This window comes from Pangasianodon hypophthalmus, chromosome 22 (assembly GCF_027358585.1).
Source record: "Pangasianodon hypophthalmus isolate fPanHyp1 chromosome 22, fPanHyp1.pri, whole genome shotgun sequence".
Taxonomy (NCBI): domain Eukaryota; kingdom Metazoa; phylum Chordata; class Actinopteri; order Siluriformes; family Pangasiidae; genus Pangasianodon; species Pangasianodon hypophthalmus.
Genome location: NC_069731.1, coordinates 5,370,250 through 5,394,649, shown reverse-complemented (window position 1 = coordinate 5,394,649; position 24,400 = coordinate 5,370,250). Strand labels below are relative to the sequence as shown.

The window sequence follows — 24,400 nt, the reverse complement described above, 5'->3', positions numbered from 1 at the left end:
AATTTACCAGTTCCAGTTATTTCTACCACTATTAAAAAACAAAACAAAACAAAAAAAACTGCATTAATAATTTAGAATAGTTAGTACAGGTACTTCCATTAGTGGGTCAGTATTTTATTTGTATAGCTCTTTGAACAGTAGACATTGTCACAAAGCAGCTTTACAGAAATCTGGATTTAGATTTAGATGCATAATGAGCAAGACAGAGGTGACAATGGAAAGCAAAACCATCCTGAGATGACATGAGAAAAAAACATTGAAAGGAACCTTGAAGTGAATCCATCCTCTTTTGGGTGACTCCAGATAAATCATTACTCTTCTACAAAACAAGGTACAAAACAATACAAGCAACTCATAATGATTTATAATACAGAATGTAATGTTCTGTCAGTGGACAAGTCAATTCTTGCACAATACACTTTGCCAAGAGCAATTTGTTGTAGTGGATTCTGAGAGCTCAGATTGTTGCAATTCTGAATAATGCCTGACAGTGTGGTAAAAACAACACTGGCAGGCCTGCCACATTAACTAAATCACTCTGTTCACTTCCTGTGGACCACACTGATGGAAATTTGTTATAATATAATACAGGTCCATTTAGGCAGAATGACAAGTGCCATATCAGAGCACATCCGCAAAAGTCTTTTTACTGTAGTGGTAAGGCAAAGCACTATAAATTTGAGACAATCATTTGAGTTCAATTTAAGTAGTTCGAAATTCCAGTAAACATATCATTTGTGCAGTCGGACGTGTCTTCTTCAAAAGCTCAATTTAAGCAAATCGCTACCTAATTTTGCCTAAATTACGTCTACATTGCACACTGTACATTCCCCAGGAGAAAGACTTTTTATTTTAATCCATCCTATTTGTAGTACTATCTACTAACACCACTGGGAATTCATCTGTCCAATCATTTTTTAATTTCCCAACTCTAGACCAGGATTAGTCAGAGGAACTCAAACAGTGCTGGACTTTAAATAAGCAGCATCACATTTGTGATGTGTTAAACCTTTTTTGCTTTTTGTATACACACACTGGTAGTATTTCTTGCTTGCTGGAGGTTAGGTGAAAAAAATTCCTTGTACAATGTCTCTCTAGAAGTCATTTAAAATTTGCAATGCTACTTTTTTTTTAACTCCATCAAAAGCCAATTTTGCTTTGAAAACAACAGCAAGCAAGCTTTCACTGCAGCTTATCTGTTTCCGTTGCAACACAATCTCATCTTGAGACAAGCTCTTCTCACTTTCCTGGCAGCACATTAGTCCTTTAATCAGACCTGCCACCCAGTTGGAGCCATGTGTAAATCTGGCCTTGTCCAAAGTGCCGCCACACCACTGGCCTTTCCCAACACTTCCATCCCGAAAGCATATCAATCGCAGAGGCCCTAGTGGTCTGCCTGCTCACTAGGGATGCAGTCCACCCATTGAGGACTTGGTATCACAGTGCTTATCAGTTCACTCATTTTCTCTCATTATGGGGAGCGTGCACTTTCAAAGCATGGCAATGGGAGAAACCTCCACAGGGTCTTTGATTTTATTTTTGTTTTGTTCCTCTACCAGTCCATCACAGGATCTACTGTATATTTGTAATAGGGATGTAATTGAATGTGAATACATTATTTGGAATAAACATATGATGTGTTCTAAACAGTTACAAGGACATACAAATAGGAGGAGCACTATTCAGTTTGTTCTTTTGCTTGTTTGTTTTTTTATTTTGTCTATTTCATCCATTTCGTTTTCTAGTTTTAAATTTTCATTGTTATGTCACTAATTGTGCTTGATGGTGTTTTCACTTGTATATATTCTGTAGGGGTGATAATCACTTTGCCACATATGTTTTAACAGGAAAACACTTTTTTTTTTTTAGAGGAAATTAGTTCCTCCAGTCATGTGAGTGGAATATTTGAATCATTGTGTGTATGATGTTTATTTCATACAAAAATTTGCCCTCACTCTTCAAGGGTGCCAAAATTTCTGAAGTTGATTGTATTAACTTGTTGAGAAACACTATTATTTTCCCCCTTTTCTTATATGTGAATTCTAGCTTTTTACAAAGATCTTTCTTTCTTTCTTTCTCACACACAATATATATTGTAATTGTAGCTGCCTTGAACACTCTATAACTTTTAAAAAGACACACTGATGCACTGGTTTAGTACTTTTAATTTAAGTCTCATTTTGACTCTTCATGTCCACACCCTTTATCTTTCAGGATGCCATTTGACGCCAGCTCCCTAAAAGTATTGTCCAGCAGCGGTTCCCGGTTTTGTCTTATTTCTATTTCAGTAAACAAACAAGAGTCCCTCAGACAATAGAGTAAAGATTTGGAGCCTGGAATGTAGTCGTTGTTTCTAATGAATACACTGATAAACAGACAACACATGCTCTTAGATGCACTCCACAGTGCTTGACACAGACACTCCAGGAAGAGGAGACAGGCAGATAAGCACCAAAAGACATAAATTATCCCTGATTGTCACATGTGCTGTGTGTGTGTCACGTACAGCAGTAAATTGACCCACCACTTAAACCCACTACAAACTGCCGTTACTCTACTACTGTTCTCCTTTATAAATTCTGCTTTATATAATTATTATGACATTGGAACCTTTAACATGTTGTTTGTAACTTGTTTGTTTGTTTTTATTACTAATTTTTGGGGGAAATTCTTTTATGATTTTGTGGTATTTGATGAGCAGGTTTATTTAATGAGAGAAAGCAATGATATTTGCATTTGCACTCTCAGAAAACCGTTTGTACTTTTATATGTATTTTTCGTCTATAAATGTTGATATAGTGTATTTTTAAATTGATTCAAAGTATAAAAATTGCCTGTAATTAGTTTTTAGGGTAAAGCTTGAAAGGTACAATAAAGGTACACTACTTTTCAAGGTAAAAGATACACACAAGCTACAAATGATATACCCTTGAAAGTACCACCACAGTGACAAGGAAATGTCCTGTTTAGGCGAAGAGGGTAGCATTGCTGCCTCACATCTCCAGGGTTTTGGGTTCGATCATCAGCTCGGGTTACTTTCTGTGTGGTGGTTCTATGCATGTTTTCCCCATGTTCTCCGGTTTCCTCCCACTATCCAAAAACATGCAGGTAGGTGGATTGGCTATGCTAAATTACCCTAGGTGCAAGTATGTGTGTGTGTGTGTGTGTGTGTGTGTGTGTGTGTGTGTGCGAGTGGTGCCCTGAAAGGTTCTCCTGCCTTGCACCCGGTACTGCAGGGGTGGGTGGGTTCTGGGTCCACCATGACCCTTATCAAGATGAAGATCATTGGCTCCTGAAATGATCACTATATCTTCTCATAATGCAAACACAACAAAAAATGTATTCATATTCAGTACACTCCTATATAAAAGGGTTCTTCAAGGGTTCTCTGTACAGTAAAGGTTTGTAGTTTCCTAAAAGGCTTCTACTTAGATCACATTCTGATAGGATGCTATGAAATGCAGGGTTTCTCAGGCCATATTTATTTGGATTCATAAAGTCTGTTAAAGCCATGAAGACTAGTTTGACATATAAGTCTTTAGTTACTCCCTGGTATATGTATTTAAGTGTTCATGAACTAGTTATTGGAAACCTAATCCATTTACACATATGCAACATCTTACCAGTCAGAGAAAGCAAGAAAGTTTTACTGTTTAAATGTTTATAACATTCATAACAACTTTTCCAATAACTTTTTTAAAAAATGACCTTTTTTAAAGGACATTGTAGGGTATCCACCTGGTTCCCAAGCTAAATGCACACAAGCCACACAAAGCCATTCAGCCAGCTTTGTGTTTTTATTTTAGCATCAGTGAGTAGACTAAACAAAGAAGGGACAGTTGGGGTTAAGTATGAAGTGGAATATCTGATCACCAAGGTGAAGAAAAGACACGACACAATTGAAGGAAGAGCATTAACATTTACATTGACTGGTTTTAATATAGATAATTAATACATTTATGGCTTCTAGCCATAACACTGTCTCTGGGTGAGCAAGGACAATTACCAAAGTAGTAAACTACTTTGATAGAAAATTGAAATTGTGTTGTTTTGCTTAACCCAATATCCAGTACCTACACTAAGACACCAAAGATTGCCATTGTCAAATCATGCAAAAAAAAAAAAATCCACTAAGGTGCCCCAGAGATCACCAGACTGTATGTAGAGTTTATGATTATGTTACTGAATCAGTTTAAGAAAGACCCCAAAAAACTAAAATGTGTGAGCTTAGGTAATGTGTTTCATTTTTGGTGTGGATTTAAATTTAAACTGTAATGGAAATGTATCTGGTTCATGAGATGCTTTTTGGTGAATTGGCCTTGAGGCACACTGAGGTTATGGCACTGTTACAATGGGAAGCAAGACGCAAAAGACAGGGTGAGTTTTTTCTTATTTGTTATGGCTAAAAGCTTTTTTGTATTATAATGTGATGTATTCATATTTGGTGCATTAAAATGTGGTGCAATAATTACCTTACACTCACTGGCTCTTTTAATAGAAACACCTGGACACCTGGACATTCATGCAATTTTCCAGTCAGGCAATCATGTGGCTGCAATGCAATACAAAAATTAATGCAGACACAGGTCCAGAACTTCAGTTAATGTTCACATCAAACATCAGAATTGGTTGTTGGTGCCTGACTGGCAGATTTGAGTTTCCTGGGATTTTCACACACAAGAGTCTCAGTCTCAAACAGAATGGTGCAGAGTGGCAGTTCTGCTGCTGAAAACTTCTTGTTGATGAGAGAGGTCAGAAGAGAATGGCCAGACTGGTTTGAGTTGACAGAAAGGCTATATTGTAACTCTATACTATAACCACTTTTTACAACCGTGGTTAGCAAAAAAGCATCTCAGAACATCAAACCTTGTGGCAGATGGGCATCAGAAAACCAAATCTACTGCCACTCCGGTCAGCCAAGAACAGGAATCCAAGGATACAGTGGGCACAGGTTCACTGAAACTAGACAGTTGAAGATTGGAAAAAGACCATACAGTGTTTGTTACATCCTTCAGCTGTCCACTTTCTGTGAACCTCTGCTTGATTTTATGCATTGCACTGCTGCCACATGAATGGCTGGCTGGATAACAGCATGAAAGAGGAGGTGTCCAGGTGTTCCTATTAAAGTGATATTTATATTATATTATATTATATTATATTATATTATATTATATTATATTATATTATATTATATTATATTATATTATATTATATTATATCAGTGCTGTTGAATTCTTGACTTTGATTGGTCAGAAGGTGCAGCTCTGATAGTAGCTCCAGCTTTAAGGCAAATCAAAGGTTTATATTAATAGGCTCATTCTAATATGTTATCATTTAATGTAAATAATCATAATATTAATATTATCTAATATTATCTAAACCTAATAATAAATGGATTTAAAAAAAATTTGTTATTTATATACCTCTTTGTAACAGTCAGAGATAAAGGCTGTGTCCCTTCAGCCATTTCAACTCAGGCAATGAATATAGCAGCTAAGGAAAATGGGCTGGTGTCATACCAGGATATTTGCACAGATACCAGAATAGAGCCTGATGTGTTATATTTTGAAGCTGTAATTGCTGTATTTACTTTGTAGATGATTTGAGTCATCCACAGAATTGTTTATAAAATGAAATATTTTAAGTCATAAAATCAGTGTAGGAAAAAAATGCTACATTTTCAATTAGCAGTTTTATTATTATTGCATTAAATATGGCCTTGCTTTATAAGATAATCTGATAAACACTTGACTGAACATTAACGGGTCCCACCCAGATGGTTACTAAATGGACATAGAGAAATACTAGAGAACATCATGTAACTGCATGTTTGCCTTTTCTCTCAGTCTCCCACCATTAAACTCAGCCATTTAAAAGCTGACCCTTGACCCAGTGGGAGTGCAGGGAGAGATTCACAGAGATCCACACCCATGAACACACACAGAGGCATCCCACTGGGACAGGCTCTATGTCTTCCTCAGTGCTGGAGACACTTTGATTTGCTGCCTAGATGTGTACTGCGATGTGAAAGGTTATCATGTCCCCGCCATCCACTGGCATGTGAGCAGAGAATATTGAGACGATGTTCATCCTTTCCTAGCCAATGTAGACTCCCTGAATTGAGCCCATTTGCACTGACAACAAGAGTGCATGTGGGGGCTATAAAAAACAGAATGTCATAACAAGTCTCTGTGGTACATTTGGGCCAGCTCTTGCTGTTGACTCCTCCCTACTCGACAAGACCTAATGCTGCCATTCTTGTTTCAATCAAAGGCAGGAGCAGACCTTGCAGCTACCCACTACAGACATCCACGCTTTCTTACACCCCCACACACGTGCCGCACCCTAAGAGTCTTGCTCTGGTTCGTGGGCAATTAGAAGTAATCGCGGGAAGTTCATTAGTGTTATCAGTGGACAAAGGAGGCTACAGCTGGTGGAGCTGAACTCCACTACAGTCACGTAGGGCTGAGGCCCTCGGGTAAAATGTCCTCTAAGGAAAATACATACGCTTTACCAGCCTTTCATACACCGGCAGGCACGTACACATTCATTTTCTCACAATGACCCAAAGATATTTATCAGCCTTCTTGGACTGAGTGCTCATCTAAGATCAGTTTTGTTTCTGACAATCTAATAAACGGATTAATGAGTGACAGACTCTTTAAACACTACTTTTCCACATTGAGCCCTATGAGGATAACTTGTGTAGATCAGTAGTTTCACATACTATACACAATATAGTCAGTTTTTGCAAGTTAAAAAAATGAACCTGTTTTTTGAATCTTTAAACAACTCAATGGTAAAAATGCTGACTGTCAAAAATTCTAACACTTATGTCAATAACTCATATAGGAAAGGAGCTTTGCCTACATCAGGGAGCAAGCTGCACGGCTACTTCCTGGGTATGTAGATTCAGCAATTAAATATTAGACAACAGGATACTTGTGCAACTTCCTGGCCTACCAGTCGTATCAGCAGCAACACGTGCCCAAACATATACATTTTTATTCTATAAAAGCGGGTAGGAAGAAAAGGTAGTAGTGATAATATTTGTGTCATTATATGACACATTAATTATCACATTAAACACTGCAAACTTGCCTTAATTTAACAAAATGGCTTCCATTTTCTTTATTAGGCAGCTTATAAAATAGCACTTGATCCAGCACATCATATTTTTTGCACTAAATACAGCAGCTGAAAACATGAAGTGTGAATTAGGAGTGAAAATCGTTATTCCTGCTGTTGAATGTGCACACAAGATAGTAAATCAAAGCCATAAAATGTAATGCATATGCACAATGTAGGCTAGGCTACTTTTATAGTGCTTTTAATTAACATTTTTTTATAAGTTTGTTAAGTCGATGCACACTCCTCCTACTCATGGCTCACTTTAAGTAAGCGTAGTTCATCATTTTATCCATATAAAGTTCACTCCCCAGGATAAGTAATGTCTCCGATTAAGATGCTGTCTCCTCCAAAGTCCTACATGCAAAAAAATATCCTTTCGAGGTACTTTATAGGGATGAATATAATTAAATTACTAATAGAGTCATATTAATCTTGTCACGTTTATGCATTTAACATTGCCCTCAGGTAGCATTCCATAATGTCATGAGTGAATATACATTCCAAAAAATGTATTTCAGAGGGACAAAGCTTTAAAAACAACAACAACCACTAGCTAAATGTACCTTAATAATGTTCATCTACAGTTGTGATCTTCTAAGTAAATATACAATGGACAAACCCTTAGCTTACCACCCCAGTGACACATGCTTGATTAGTTCCTTTTTCCTGAGAGTGTACCATTAATGAGTCTCTGCATTTACCAGATTACTCCTACTCCTATGTCATTTGATGTTTTCCATCTAGTTTGTAATGCAAAATGTGTTATAATTATACTAGATCTTCTCAAAGAGTCTATTAAAAATTGTATCTAGCTCAAAAACTAATAAATATTACCCTGGACAGGGTCCACAGATTTCACACCCTTCTGCAAATTCCATCTCTATTCCATCCCCTCAAGACCTCGTCGAACTATGAGCCCTGGCAAGACAATTACATTTTTCTCTCTACAGTAAGGCCCTTGATTCTGAATGTAGATTTTATACTAACAACATTCACAATGCATTATAGGACTTTTTAGAATCAAATAATCTGTTCATCATTCTGGACACATCAAGAAAGTCATCTTACACTTTTTTTCAAACAATGTGGAAAGGATTCATAAGAGCAATTCAGGAAAATAAAAGCACTAACACAAATTTAACAGCCAAAACATGTTGGTTACAACAATTCCAAAGATTTCTGCATGCATGCTGTTTTAAAGTTTATTGATCATCATAAGCTTAAAAGAAAATGGAAGAAAATTTCTTGGCTTATTGGTCATCTTTGTGTCGGAGTCCAGACTACTTCATGGCCTACAAACATGGCTGCCTCAAAATGCAGTGTACACACTCATTGTCACATATATATATATATATATATATATACTCAGACACAATGAATAAGGCTTGGTATGCCAGGTGATAAACGACACTGATACTTCAAGTCTGTGTTGTGTGTATATATATATATATATATATATATATGTACACACACACACACACACACACAGTGTCGTTTATCACCTGGCATGCCCAGCTTTATTCAATGTGTCTGAATACCTGGTTCTCGATCTTGTTTTTGCATTCTGGTTTTTGATTCTTGTATCTTGTCTAGTATTTTCTGTTTTCTGGTCAACTGACCCATTGCCTTTTTTTTTTACTTCGACTTTGTCTCGTTTGGATTTGTCTGCCAATTTTGAAATCAAGCGTATTACCTGTAGCTGCAGCCATCTCTGCCGCCTGACACTTTGAAAAAACATTTGTGTAATTTTTTTTTTTACTTAACTTCTTTAAAACTGTAAGTGCTACAAATCTTCTTGGGGACCATCCATCTATTAATGTGTAAGATATACAGTATAAACTAAGTTATTAATTCTGAATTGAAATTCTTGAAATACAATGCACTCATATCATATCATGTCATATCCAGTCTAGGTATTCGTTAATTTACTGCTGATAACACCTTACTGTTAGTTGCGATAAAACCTGGACAGACACACACACACACACACACACACACACTCCTTCTTATTCATTCTTGCTACAAATTTAGAGCAGCCACACCATCTACAGGCATGATTTTGAAAGGCTGGAGGAAACCAGTGTAACCCACACAGGCACAGGAAGCAGGGCATGTTTTACCTGTTGAATGGTACGCTCTGAGACCTCCTGTGCCACCATTTGCTGCAGTGAACTGTTTGGGGAAAAGCTAGAAACAGGGAAATTTACTTATACAGTCTTCTTGAATGCAAAGGTAAAATCATGATAATGATTAAAATGTTTGATGTATATTTCAAACTAACACATGTCTGGGTGTACAAAATTTTCAAAAAATATCTTCTGGGATGTTTTTTTTTTCTTAAAAGATTAGTCATTATTTGGTTATCTGCCTCACCTGATGCAGCCCATCAAGGGCCACAAGGCTTAAACATTTCGAGAAATCAAAGGTAAAAGCTAAGTTCCTTTATTTGTTTAATTCTTGCTAATTTCCTGACCAATGACTTCTTGTTAAGACCATTAAAAGCTTAATAATTTGCAATTTTGGGCTTGACCCAGTTTTTTTTTGCCCAGGAGTGTACAGTGGCCTTTTTTATGGAAGACACAGATCTTTATGGCTTCACTAAGCTAAACTTCTGTAATGTGAAAAGCCAAATTAAGATTTGAAAAGGGGAGAGACAGAAAATTTCTTCCATCACTATGATATAGCACTAAAACTGGAAAGGAACCAGAAATACTTATACTATGACTATAAAGATTTTCAGATTTATAAAGATTTATAGATTTATTTTAATTCTTCTGTGTAATAAGTTGGATTTCATTTCTGTTCCTCATCTCAGGGAAATGTCACGTCAGTTCCCTTCAGTTCTTCACAAATGACTGCATTGAATTTGGCCTCAAGCTCAGGGCTGAAGTGGTTCTTCCAATCACCAGCAATTCCTTAAAAAGAGCATTAAAAAAATGAGACCCTTCCAAAACATCTAGAATTTCTCATTTTGCTAGTCAGATCAAAATCACAAAGAAAAACTGTAACAGAAATGTCTTTGCCTGCCTACCTTTTCTAAGGAAAGGTGACTTGCTGTTGTCCATTAGTTTCGGTGACGCCAGCGAGTAATTGGACATTTTGTTTTGCTTCATAGTTTTGAACTGACACTGTTCAGTCACGCGATTCAGAGCATCTTCACTCAGCTGCCGATTAAGAAAACATAAAACGCGTTCCATGACGCCACGAAGATCCTGCAAGATAATATTTAACTATTATCACATGAAGAGCTAGCAAATTGTTCGTGTGGACTGACACTTAACAGGCATACAAAGTACTGTGATGGAAATGCGTTACCTGAATCATCTCCTCATATGTGATGTAGAGAATTCTGTCTCCTAAATCTGGGTTTCTCCAGCTCTTCACATGATCAGTCCACTTTCCAAACATCACTAAGCAAACAAGATCACATCATGTCTGTACTTTGATTACTTATGCCACGTTTGCTAAAAGCACATCTAAATCTCTCACCATTCCCTGCAAGGAAGCTGTCAGTAAATTCTTCAAACGTTCCTGGATCGTGCAGAAAACTGGCCATTTGGTGGAAATAAAAATAGGAAACCACAACATCCTTTGGGTTTCTAATAATATAGATGACCTAAGGATAACAGACAACAATGCAAGATGTACACTGTATAAACATTACAAATATACAATTGTAAAGCTGAAATATATTTGAATTTAGTGTTATCTAATTATGTTTTGCTTTGACTCAGCCAAGGAAATAAGTGAAAAAGGCAAAGCATTAAAGTGTTCCTTATGATGTAGAATACACAAATTAGGTAGAAAAGTAAGACACTCTACAAGTATCTACACTCCTGGGCAAAAAAAAATGGTCCAAGCCCAAAAGGGCAAAATATTAAGCTTTTAATGGTCTTAACAACAAATCACTGGTGAGGAAATTAGCAAGTATTAAACAAATAGATAAAGGAACTTAGTATGGACTTAGCATTCCCTCTGATTTCTTTAAATGTTTAAGCCTAGTGGGTTGCATCAGGTGTGGCAGATAACCAAATAATGACTAATCTTTTAAGAAAAAAAAACATCCCACTATATATTTTTGGAAAATTTTGTACACCCAGACATGTATTAGTTTGAATTTTACATCAAACATTTTAATGATTATCATGATTTTACCTTTGCATACAAGAAGACTGTATAAGTGAATTTCCATTTCCCAAATCTAGTTAATTGTGTGCTTCCAACTTTATGGCAAAAGTTTGGGGAAGGCCTACACGATGGGTGTGATGTTGAGATGTCCACATACTTTTGGTCACATAGTGTATCGAAAAATGTATGAGAAGAATCTGAAACTCTTTCTAGTTAATCCAGATAACTAAGATATTTATGTGGTGGTCTGCATAAACTGAGTTGAGTTTATCTGTCAAATATATACTTAGACATATCTACTTCCAAAGAACATGAATATATTTTACCAAGATGACAGAGACAGGTTTTTTATTTAACCTTTTTTATTTAACCTTGTCTTTGATGCCTGCCTGTAAAAATCATGCTGGTACGGAGCCAGTTTAACAAATGCAATGGTAAAAGTAGTCAGTCTGCAGACCAACATAAGCCTAATCAATTCAATTTGAAATGTCTGTGATTATTTCAGCACCAACAATACTGTGAACAGAGATCAATCAAGTTAAGAGACAATGCTAAGGCTTGTGGTTAAACAAGTGACGATTACCACAGGTGATGAGACAGAGACTAATGTGGATGAGGATGAATCAAGTGATAATACATTTTACATTCTAAACATAAATTTGTACAATTGGGCAGTAATGTTTTCAACAAGTAGTTTAGGCTATATATGTAGAGATATGAAATCTTTACCTTTCTCCATTTTGACCATAATTTAAAATATTAGAACTTTTTTTGGGGTTAATAAATATAAAAGGCAATAAATAAAAAAGAGAAACATACTTCGGGTCAGGAAAGTGTGTAGTTTTCAGAACATATATGTATGATAGAAATGAGGAAAATGTCACCATGTGAAGGGTTTTCCCGCATTGCTACACATTTTCATGCAAACTCTAAGATAAACGCGTACTCAGGTTTTTTTTTGTTGTTTATTTACCTTAGCCTTAGAACGGAAGAAGGTGAAAGGCATCAGGTGATAAGGCATATGAGAGATGAAGGCCCGTGGAGCACTCAGCTTGGCTACAACTTGAGCAGCACGTACGTCCTCAAGCCACGGAGCTCTCTCATAGCCTTGAAGGGTGAGCACAGGAGTAAGATCTCCTCCATTCAGTAGCAGAGGAAGTATTTCCTGCATCCATGTTGTACCTGAAAATGAAAAGTTACGGTTACTGTATTATACATTTATTTCTAATAAAAGAAAGAAAACTGAACTACTTGTTGTCATTGCAAAATGTGTCATATGATCTAGTCGCAGATTCAATCATTTGCATTTTTGGATTAGAGCATCCTCTCTACCAATGCGTGTATGCATGGGAAACACAGCACAGACAGTAAAAGGTAATAAAACAACATTTAAATATTAATATTAATATATCCACTATATATAATCATATATAATTCATCATTCTAGACATCCATTTCATGAAACCTATAAAGTTGCAGATGTTATGCACATTGAAATTTTTTGTTTTGTCATTGTTTTGTAACAAGATTTGCTTTATTGTAAGTATATTACTAAATACTAAAATAATTATTTTACAAACTTATTTATACGTTATAGTTGAAGTTATAGTGTACTCACCAGATTTGGGATATGTAATTACAAAAATATCGTCATCCTGAACCTGGAACGACTCAAAATAGTTCAGACTTTCCACAGTGTAAGCGAGTTTTGGAAGACAAAATCCATGATAAACCATGTACAGGTCGCTTTGAGCCATCATGATACTCAAGTTTTGTTCAAAGTGTTGACTTTCCCACTGGCTTTGACTATGGTTATAGTTTAAACAAAATAACTGAGCCCCACCTTTGCCTGTGGCATTCTTATCACATTAAATAAAATTACACTTGCATTGTTCAGCGATCTGCCCACATGAACATGGGGAGAACACTGGAAGCTCCACACAGACAGTAACCCAAACACAGGTTCAAACCCCGGACCTTGGAGTTTTGAGGTGGCAATGCTACCCTCTGCACCCTGTGCTGCCCCAATCAGTAACATTCTGACAAACATTTACAGATAGGTAACATATTTCCTAGTAAAAAAAAAAATCATAGTCAAGTTGAAATACTTTCAAGGTTAGTCACAAATTAGTTCAAAAAACTTCACTATTATTGCAATTAATATATGTTAATTGTATGTTATATAATTTTAAAATGCTGATTAGGTTTGCAGCTGCTTTATTATCTTTCTTTTGTTATGGTATCTTACTAACATGCCATTGTAAAAGCAAAGCATGAAGTACAAAGATAAGATGGATCATTTGAGTCACCACTTTTTTGTCACTATAACACTATAAATAGCTCAAGAGATGTCCCGATTGTTAAAATTCCTGCATTTCACAATGTACCTTCATAGTTCTCTGGCTGATGGAGGAAGAAAATACCTCCACTGCTCCACTGCTTTTCCATAAACTACTATGAACACCTATCATATCTGAACAGCTAAGGAAAGCTAGGGTATTTGTTTTCAAAATACAAACTTTATTTATATAAAGCAAATTTCATACAGTTCAAATAATAGTGTGAAGTAAAAACAGATATGAAGTAGCAAAAGGCAAAAAAAGTAGTAAAATAGGTAAATAATAATAACGACTTAAATAATAGCAATGTCAGAAAGAAGAAAATCAATAATATAAAATCAACAGTATAAAATATAAAAACATACTGTATAATTTGGGTGTAACAATAGAATAGCACACTTTTAAACTATTTAAAATGAGAAATCATACATTTATAATAAAAAAGCAACCTTTAAAAAGTTCACTCTTATTGGCACTGGTGTTACATAAATGTTTTCATAAGGTATGAGTTTCTGATGTGTTCCTGCACATTGTGATATAGCAATAAACAGACACTGGGTATGTTCAGCTACTTTTTGTAAATTTTTATACTATCTAAAATGAGAAATCATACATTTATAATAAAAAAGCAACCTTTAAAAAGTTCACTTGTATTAAATTAATTTTACTTTACTTGACACTGGGTATGTTCAACTACTTTTTGCACATTTTTTAACCATTTAAAATTAGAAATCATACATTTATAATAAAAAAAAGCAACCTTTAAAAAGTTCACTCTTAAAGACCTTTAAAGGGGAACAGTATATTACATATACTATGGTATAATACAATTAAAAAGACAAATTTTATTTTACATTTATCATCATTTTAAGAAGTGGGATTTCATTTGTATTCCTCATCCCAGGGGAACATGAGGTCAGTTCCCTTTAGTTCTTCATAAATGGTCGCACTGAATTTTGACTCCAACTCTGGGCTGAAATAATTCTTCCAATCTCCAGCAATTCCTTAGAAACAGCAGAAATCAAGAAATAGACATTCCAGTATGTATAAACTACTTCAGAAGTCCCCTTTTGGGATGTGAATAAAACATTACTCCATGCAGATCCTGCCAGTTACGGTCAAAGAGTAACAGAGTCAAAGATTAACAGATTTCCAGCTGTACCATATTTGTACATAAGTAATAAAATACACTGTTATAGGATAATAACAATGAAGTGGTGACATGATACACCCCAGAGTGAAGCTGATTATTTTCCTAAAACAGTTTTCTATTCTTCTTACAATATGATTATAGTTATTATAGATTATATACATGGATTAATATAGTTACACATAATGGTGTGTAATGTCTATGAAACAAGTTATTTCCTGTTATTATTTACATTATAGCAGCTATAAACCGTCATTCGCTCGCATTTTCTTGAAAGTAATAAAACAAAAAATGCAGCTTGTTACCAAGAAACTGTTAGAGCAAAACAACACCCTCTGTCCTCTGACATTCCAGTGGTGGGAAGAACTTAAAGGAATAGTTTTACCTCTGACTCTTACAAAGCTCTGACCCTGGAACCTATTTCCATCTCCTTAAAGAAAGTTTCATTATATCAAAAATTCTTAAAGATTTATTTGTTAAATAACTACACTTTTCCCCCATTACCTCCAAAAACCTGCCAAAAGACTATCATGAGTGCATGTTTCACCTCCATAGATTCCATAGATGTCACTTCAGAATAGTCCATTGTTTTGTTCTTAGCCATTCTTGAATGCTTTTGCTGTTGGTTTTGGGTCTTTATCCTGTTGGAGAACCCATGACCTGCGACTGAGACAAAGCTTGCTGACATTGGGCAGTATGTTTCACTCCAGAATGCCTTGATAGTCTTGAGATCTCATTGTGTCCTGCACAGATTCAAGGCACCTCGTGCCAGACACAGCAAAGTAGACGCAAAACATAACATATCCTCCTCCATGTTTCATAGTAGGTATGGTGTTCTCTTCTTTGAAAGCTTCATTTTTCATCTATGAAAATAGAGCGGATTTGACTTGCCATAAAGCTCTAGTTTTGTCTCATCTGTCCAAAGGACATTCTCCCAGAAGCATTGTAGCTTGTCAAAATAAAATCCCAGTCTGGCATTTTTATGTTTTTCTGTCAACAGTAGAGTCCTCCTGGGTCTTCTTCCATTGAGCCCATTGTCACTCAAAAATTTGTTAATTTTACCTACCAACCAAAGTGAATTTTTTTATACAAAATTTAAAGCAATAGTTTTTTAAAAAATTATAATAATTGTGAAAAAAAAGTTCCCAATATTATCAGTATGCATAGTTAATATTCCAAACATAAGCCTGCAAGCTTAGGTATTCCATACAGTGGATTTCTTTATGCAACCGGATGGAGATATTGCAAAATGACGTTAATATTTAGTTGATATTTATTAGAGTAATACTCTGCTGAGTTCTCTCTGTTTTATATATTTCCTAATATTTGATGGTGTGGTGTTATAGGAATATTACCAACGTCTGGGTGGTGTGATACTGTTACCACCCTGAAGTGGATTTTTTTTCCCTATAACAGCACATCCTGAAGGAGTCCCTAGACTACTTCCATTAATGTTAAATAAATGTATCCTTACAGAAAGCTTCAACAAATATCAACAAATTTACATTTTTGGTTACTTATCAACACAGTTTTTATCAGTTTACTATTAGGTTTGGATTATGCGGAGAGTCCACCATTCAAGTCCCTGGGAATAAGTTGTTTCTACAGAAATGATAATATATTAGAATGAGCGCATTAATATAAACCCATCATTTGAAATACAGCCAGCATTATTGTCACTATTGAACACACTGTTTGACCAATCAGATTTGAAAATCGCTCTGGTGTAACAGAGATTTAATGAATGAATTCTTAGTACTTCTTTGTTGACTTCACCCAACCCTAGGGCCGTGAATGGGGCAGTGTTTAACTGCATTTTGGCACAAACTAAGCAGTCATAAACTTTATATCACTATTCATACATATCATTTAAAAATATTTTATTTTAATTGCTATTCACCTGAAATATTCCAAAATTATATTTAAATACTATAGAAATACTCAGTGACTATTTACAGATTTTCACTTGTATTAAATTAATTTTACTTTACTTGACACTGGGTATGTTCAGATACTTTTTGCACATTTTTTAACCATTTAAAATGAGAAATCGTACATTTATAATAAAAAAAGCAACCTTTAAAAAGTTCACTCTTGAAGACCTTTAAAGGAGAACAGTATATTACATATACTATGGTATAATACAATTAAAAAGACAAATTTTATTTTACATTTATCCTCATTTTGAGAAGTGGGATTTCATTTGTGTTCCTCATCCCAGGGGAACATGATTTTGAGTCACCACTTTTTTGTTACTCTAACTAGCTCAAGAGACAAACCTAGCTTGAGTAAATGTTACACTGCATAAACGTTCAAGTAAACGCTACACTGAGAAAGACAGACGCACGTTCGACTGGTGCAGTTAGCTGCAAGGGTTGATTTCAACTGCAAATATGAAAAGCATCCTTAAAGCCCAGCCTGGTGTCCTGTATAATTCAATTCTAGTGTCTGCAGCTCCAGACCACCATTCTGTTCATAAGTACTGTTTCTCCGGTCCCAGAGATCCTAGCACTGCCAGGAGCAGGAGGGCGTCGAACAAGGATTAATACACTGCAGAGCATGTGAAGACAAAAGCAAGCATTTACACAGTAGAGTCTGCACAACTAGTGAGGGACAGTGTATGAATGGAGAGTTTGCTCGGGGCACAAGAAGAAGAATATATACAACTGCAGTGATGAAAAGTTCCTCTGAGATGTCCCCATTGTTAAAATTCCTGCATTTTGCAATGTAAATTAATTTCCATGTAGTTCTCCAGATGAAGGATGAAGATAAATACCTCCACTGTTATGAGGGTGATCTCTTAGATTAAATCTTCATTAATGCAGGGTCGAGTTACCAGACACAGAACAGAATGTATTCTCCAGCCAAGAATGTGGTTTTGTTTTACATATTTTCAATTCAAAACAACTTAGGTCTATTTTTTGCTGCATAAAACTTGAGCTTTGCAAAAGGTAAAAATAAAGTAGAAAAATAGGTCAATAATAATAACAAAATAAATGATAGTAATGTCAGAAAGGAGGAAATCAATAATATAAAATCAACAGTATAAAATATAAAAACATACCGTATGATTAGTGTGTAACAATAGAATAGTACGGTAGAGTACAGTACTAAAGTAAAGTACAGTAATTAAAATAATACAAAAGTTATGTAAATGTAGTAGTTATGTAAAAGGTGTACTAAAGATAAGGCAAATAATAAAAACTAAAAATTTAAAAGCAAAAAACTGAGAAAAAATGTTCTCCTTAGCTATTTATTTAATATTTAATGCTAATGTATTTCAGATGTTTGATACATAAAAAGAAAAGGCTTCTTTATCCCTTTTTAAGTTTTATACATGGAATATAGAAAAGTCTAACACTAAATAATCTTTGGAATGTAGTTTACGAAGCATTGGTGTTACATAAATGTTTTCATAAGGTATGAGTTTCTGATGTGTTCCTGCACATTGTGATATAGCAATAAACTGACACTGGGAATGTTCAGCTACTTTTTGTAAATTTTTATACTATCTAAAATGAGAAATCATACATTTATAATTAAAAAAAAAAGCAACCTTTAAAAAGTTCACTCTTAAAGACCTTTAAAGGGGAATAGTATATTATATATACTATGGTATAATACAATTAAAAAGACAAATTTAATTTTACATTTATCCTCATTTTAAGAAGTGGGATTTCATTTGTGTTCCTCATCCCAGGGGAACATGATGTCAGTTCCATTTAGTTCTTCATAAATGGTCGCATTGAATTTTGACTCCAACTCTGGGCTGAAATAATTCTTCCAATCTCCAGCAATTCCTACAGCAGAAATCAAGAATTAGACATTCCAGTATCTATAAACTACTTCAGAAGTCCCCTTTTGGGATGCAAATAAAGCATTAACAAGAAAATAAAGTGGCAGTAAAATGTTTATCTCTACCTTTTCTGAGAAAAGGAGACTTCTTGCTGTCCATTACTGTCTGTGGCACCAGCGAGTAGTTGGACATTTTGTTTTGCTTCATGGTTTTGAACTCACAGTGTTCACTCACGCGTTTCAGAGCCACTTTGCTCATTTGCTTGCCAAGAAAAAATAAAATGCGTTCAAGAACTCCATGCAGATCCTGCCAGTTACGGTCAAAGAGTAACAGAGTCAAAGATTAACAGATTTCCAGCTGTACCATATTTGTACATAAGTAATAAAGTACACTGTTATAGGATAATAACAATGAAGTGGTGAGTTTTCTATTCTTCTTACAATATGATTATAGTTATTATAGATTATATACATGGATTAATATAGTTACACATAATGGTGTGTAATGTCTATGAAACAAGTTATTTCCTGTTATTATTTACATTATAGCAGCTATAAACCGTCATTTGCTCGCATTTTCTTGAAAGTAATAAAGCAAAAACAAAAAAAAATGCAGCTTGTTACCAAGAAACTGTTAGAGCAAAACAACACCCTCTGTCCTCTGACATTCCAGTGGTGGGAAGAACTTAAAGGAATAGTTTTACCTCTGACTCTTACAAAGCTCTGACCCTGGAACCTATTTCCATCTCCTTAAAGAAAGTTTTGATATATCAAAAATTCTTAAAGATTTATTTGTTAAATAACTACACTTTTCCCCCATTACCTCCCTAATTTGGTCTTAGCCAATGCCCACCCACAAGTCAGCTCTCGTCTATCATATGACAGTTATGAACTGGGAGGGGGAAGACTTTCAGCTCCACCTAACTGTTGGCTGGCTACACATCTGAGCTTGTAGTATACAACCCTTCTTTCCAGCACAGCATATAAATGCACCAGACTGGGTAATGGTACAGATTTAGTGACATTTGACCTTCTCAAATAACTGTGCCAACATATAGACAGAATGTATAACTGCAGGTTAAGAACTCTAGGGATCAGGTGTTTCTAGTTATGCCTCACAGATCAAGGTGTGAAGAGCTTACACCTGTAATTCCAGTGATAGTTTTATAAGATACATATATTAATAAGCTGCAATATCAAAACTAGTCCTCTCTTCACTCCAGTCAGATTGATCACACTGATCGAGCATGTAAAATCAGTTAACTTCTTCTAATTCCATAAGATCAGCTGGATGGAAACGCATTACCTGAACCATCTCCTCATATGTGATGTAGAGAATTCTGTCTCCTAAATCGGTGTTTCTCCAGCTCTTCATGTGATCGGTCCACTTTCCAAACATCACTGAGCAAACAATATCACATCATACCAGTGTTCTACAGATAAGATCGGCACCATGAAAATGTCCTGTTCAGTATATATCAGTTTGTTTCTCTCACCGTTCCCTGCTAGGAATTCGTCTGCAAATTCTTCCAAGGTTCCTGGGTCATGCAGAAAACTGGCCATTTGGTGAAAGTGAAAAGAGGAAACCACAATATCTTTTGGGTTTCTAGAAACATAAATGACCTAGCGGTGAAAGAAAAGACAGTAGAGATGTAGGAATATACAGTCTAAACACCCCTGTAAAAATCATAGGTTTTTGTGATGTAAAAAATTAAAAACCAAGATAAATCATGTCAAAGCTTTTCCCACCTTTAATGTAACATAACAACCAACAAAATTTAAGTAAAACACAGAAATGTTTTAGAGTAAAAAAGGAAAGACTTACGATAACCTGGTTGCACAAGTGTGACTGTGCTCAGAATTAACCAATCACATTCAAATTCATGTTTAAAAATAATGATCATACACCTGCCATTAATGAAGTGATGCTGATTAACACCAAATAAAGACCAGCTGTTTCTGTATGATTTCCCTGACATCTTCTTGGCTCCATCTGACTGCTGAAGCCAAAGAGGTTACAAAGCATGTACAGGATCTCATTTTTGAAAGGTATCGATCAAGAGAGGGCTACAAAAGAATTTCCAAAACATTACATGCATCACAGAACACTGTGAAGGCCATCACAGTGACAAGTTAATAAGAACGGGACGTCTCTTCAAAACAGATGAAAGGATAAGAAGAAAACATATGAGGGAGGCTGCCAAGAGACCTACGGCATATCTGGCAAGTTCTGGTCACTCCCTGCATGTGACAACAATCTCTGATATTCTTCATGTCTGGGCTACAGGGTAGAGTGGCTAGACACAAATCATTTCTCATGGAAAAAACATCCAAACCCATCTACATCACCTCAAACCATGTGGCAAAATGTGTAATGGTCTGATGATGCGAAGGTAGAACCTTTTGAGTGTAATTCTAAAAGGTATGTTTGGTGCAGAAACAAGACAGTTTATCACCCAAAGAACACCATGCCCATGGTGAAGCATGGTGGTGGCAGCATCATGCTATAGGACTGGGACTGGGGCTCTAGTCAAGATAGAGGGAATCATGGATAGCTCCAAATACCAATCTATATTGCTACAAAATCTAAAGGCCTCTGTTAAACAGCTGAAGATGAAGAAAAACCCTTCCATCATGATAAAGACCCAAAGCACAAATCCAAGTCAACAAAAGAATGGCTTCAACAATGGCTATCAGTGTTTCGGAATGGCCCAGTCAGAGCCCTGCTCTAAATCCTATTGAAAACCTGTGGAATGAGTTGAAGTGGGCTGTGCACAGGAGAGACACTCACAATTAGATAAAGCTGGAGCACTTTTTCAAGAAAAAGTGGAATAAAATCACCAAATCAAGATGTGCTAAGTTGATGATGAAGAATGTTTACTATGTGACATCCTAAATAGATACTGAAAACCACGAATTAAAAAAAATTTGGATATTTTTCTTGATAATCCAGATTATATTAAAATCCAGCTATGCCCGAGCATTCACTCACTCACTTTTTTACCTTAGCCTTAGAAGAGAAGAATGAGGGAGGCATCAGGTGATAATGCATATGGGAAACAAAGGCCCGTGGAGCACTCAGCTTGTCCATGACGCCAGCAGCACGTGACTCCTCAAGCCACGGCACTCTGTCCCAGTTTGGGATGGTCAGTGCTGGAGTAAGATCCCCTCCATTCAGGAGCAGGGGAAGAATTTCTTGCATCCATGTTGTACCTGAAAAAGATTGCTCACCTTAAGTACTGATCAAGCATATTTGAGTTGCAAATAGTTTGGAAATGAGGGAAAATAAATCTGCAGATAAGATAGGCAAAAACAGGTAAAAGGTAAAAATCTAATTTCTTATCAAAAACACATTTGTATGACACATTTGTGTTTTTTACCATTCACCTGGCATAATGCTAATTGCTTATCACCCTTTCCCAGGTGGGTATGACCCAAATGGTAATGTAGTAAAGGGGGAATTTCATAAATATCATAAAACTAATTGTGTAACTGTCGTGTGCACTGCATTAATCAATATACATTCATATAATTGTGCATTGTGTAACTTTTTTATTTTTGTGGGTAAACTGACTTCTAAATATCTATATTGTATGATGTGAATGTTAAAAGTGAAAAAGACTGTTTCTTTGCTTAAGCATGTTCATGCAATAAGTGTGTGTATGCCATTAATGTGCGTTGTAGTTATGAAATCTCCCTCAAGTTGTTTAACCTTGGTGTGGTAGTTCATAGCGAATTTGTAATGTAAACCTCACCAGATGGATCAGTGTAGCAGTGAAGCTATAGCATAGTGCTGTCTTTTTAATTAAACTATTACATTATTGGTGCAAATGTTCAGGGCATAACATGGCTATCAAGGAAAGTTCCACTTTAATCAGTGTTAGGCGACACTGAGGGAAACCTATTTCAATAATAAATGACACAATGCAGTGGGTCTTACTACAAAATGCACAATTATTATTATTATTATTATTATTATTATTATTATTATATACAAATGAATAACAATAAAAAGAAGTTATTAAATTATGAATAATGTACTGTAATTGTGTAATTGGTCATTTGAAAGTATCTGTCTTGCAGTTTGAGGATGGCTTTAGGAGTAGGACATAAATAATAAATAATAAATATATTATTTAGTAAATAATAACAAATAAAAAATAAATAATGCTGTTGTTCCTCTTTCGGCTGTTCCTATTAGGGTTGCCACAGCGGATCATTGGTCCGCGTATTTGATTTGGCACAGTTTTTATGCCAGTTGCCCTTCCTGACGCAACCCTCCCCAGTTTTATCTGGACTTGGGATCAGCACTGAGAGCGCACTGTTGCACGCAACCTCAGTGGCTGGGGTTGGTTCCCTGACCAGGAATCAAACCCAGGCCACAGTGGTGAGAGCACTGTGGCCTAACCACTAGTCCTCCAGGGAACCTACATAAATAATGAATAATAAATAAGAAATATATTATTTAGTAAATAAAAACAAATAAAAAAACTAATTTTTGTCTACTTGTAGTGGATTTCTGCAGAAATAGCTTTTCAGATATGAAGTATAGTAGCAATCAATATTTATCAAATCAAATGTTTATCAACCTCTTCATTATTTTATTATTTTAATTTGAATTTAATTTTTGCAGTATATTGGAATGTGAATTTGCATAGAATCATGTATCTGCAATCATGTTTTATTTATGTATTTTTATTTATTTGTTTATAAGTGTTTTTTTTTTAGGCTGAAGAAGTTAAGTCACCTACCAGATTTGGGATATGTAACTGCAAACACGTCATCGTCCTGCACGTGAAACGACTCAAAATATTTCAGACTGTCCTCGGTGTGCGCGATCTTTGGGAGAAGAAGTCCTTTATAAAGCATATACAGGTCGTTGTTGGCCATTCTGATTGGGAGAATTAGTCAAATATGCGTGGGGATTAGTGACTGGCGTTACTTATAGCTCTTCTGCAGCCCAGCCTTCCACTTTCGAAGTCACGTGGGTGGATCACTGCATTAGAAACCTGAGATTTCAGTCCTGCTATTCGGATAGGAGATGAGATTTCTGCACACGTTTATTAAGTAATGTTGCCGGAGGACACGTGTAGAAATGATCTTGGATTAGAGGGTGTCTCTATGAAATGTCTGCACGGTGCATGCTTGTCGTAACCTTGTTATAACCGCTTGTTTTAAGCGTTTTAACATTAGGTCACATGACCATATGTCACTTTACCCGTGCTAGGAAGCTAAATAAATCCCTAAAAGTTTTAAAAGTCGATTATATTTTATTGTTCTGCTTTTTAAAAGTGATCTATGCTTGAACAGCACTTTGTGTCTTTATCTTGAACACACACGCACGTCTGCACGCACACACGCACGCACGCACACACACACACACACACACATACAAAACCTCTTTTCCTCCAGGGTATAATGGAATTTTTACCCTGGACAGCTGAGAGGTGAGGTACATGCATGTGTTACTGGTAATATAATATCTGTGGGAGAGCAAACCAAACAATAGCGAAGCTGTTTTATCCATTTAGCTTGCTACCTACCTGTATTTTATACACTTACTACTTACAATGGTCAATTAACTACTCTACTGAAATGCCATTACACAGTACAAAATTGTAATAAGTGTTATGGCAGTTTTATACAATGTCAGTTCGACTTTACAGCATGCAATGTAGCAATTTTTCAGCGTTTGTTCCCTTTTACAGAAATACCCAGCAGTGGAACGAGTACAACTGACATATTTAACAGTAAGAGCAAAGAAGTTGCTTCACAAATTTTTTTTTAGCCTACAAGAGGCATTTTCACTCACTGACTGACTGAGTGCCCTTGTTGAAACATGCATGCACAAGGACTC

At 35.7% G+C, this 24,400-nt stretch overlaps 2 protein-coding genes across 2 annotated transcripts; both read right to left on the bottom strand.

Moving 5' to 3' along the window:
* Positions 1 to 7,106: 7,106 nt before the first annotated feature.
* Positions 7,107 to 13,862, bottom strand: LOC113532984 (sulfotransferase 2B1). Its single transcript, XM_026924742.3, has 6 exons — positions 12,878 to 13,862; positions 12,233 to 12,441; positions 10,621 to 10,747; positions 10,447 to 10,541; positions 10,163 to 10,343; positions 7,107 to 10,046 (listed from the first exon to the last, which is right to left on the bottom strand). Exons 1-6 carry the CDS (start codon positions 13,017 to 13,019, stop codon positions 9,943 to 9,945), a joined length of 858 nt encoding a protein of 285 aa, XP_026780543.3. The 5' UTR covers positions 13,020 to 13,862; the 3' UTR covers positions 7,107 to 9,942.
* Positions 13,863 to 17,987: 4,125 nt separating this feature from the next.
* On the bottom strand, positions 17,988 to 23,509 carry LOC117595659 (sulfotransferase 2B1). The gene is made up of 6 exons (XM_034302396.2): positions 23,295 to 23,509; positions 21,548 to 21,756; positions 20,040 to 20,166; positions 19,850 to 19,944; positions 18,670 to 18,850; positions 17,988 to 18,548 (listed from the first exon to the last, which is right to left on the bottom strand). The coding sequence occupies exons 1-6, from the start codon at positions 23,431 to 23,433 to the stop codon at positions 18,427 to 18,429; spliced, it is 873 nt and encodes a 290-aa protein (XP_034158287.1). The 5' UTR covers positions 23,434 to 23,509; the 3' UTR covers positions 17,988 to 18,426.
* Positions 23,510 to 24,400: the final 891 nt, after the last annotated feature.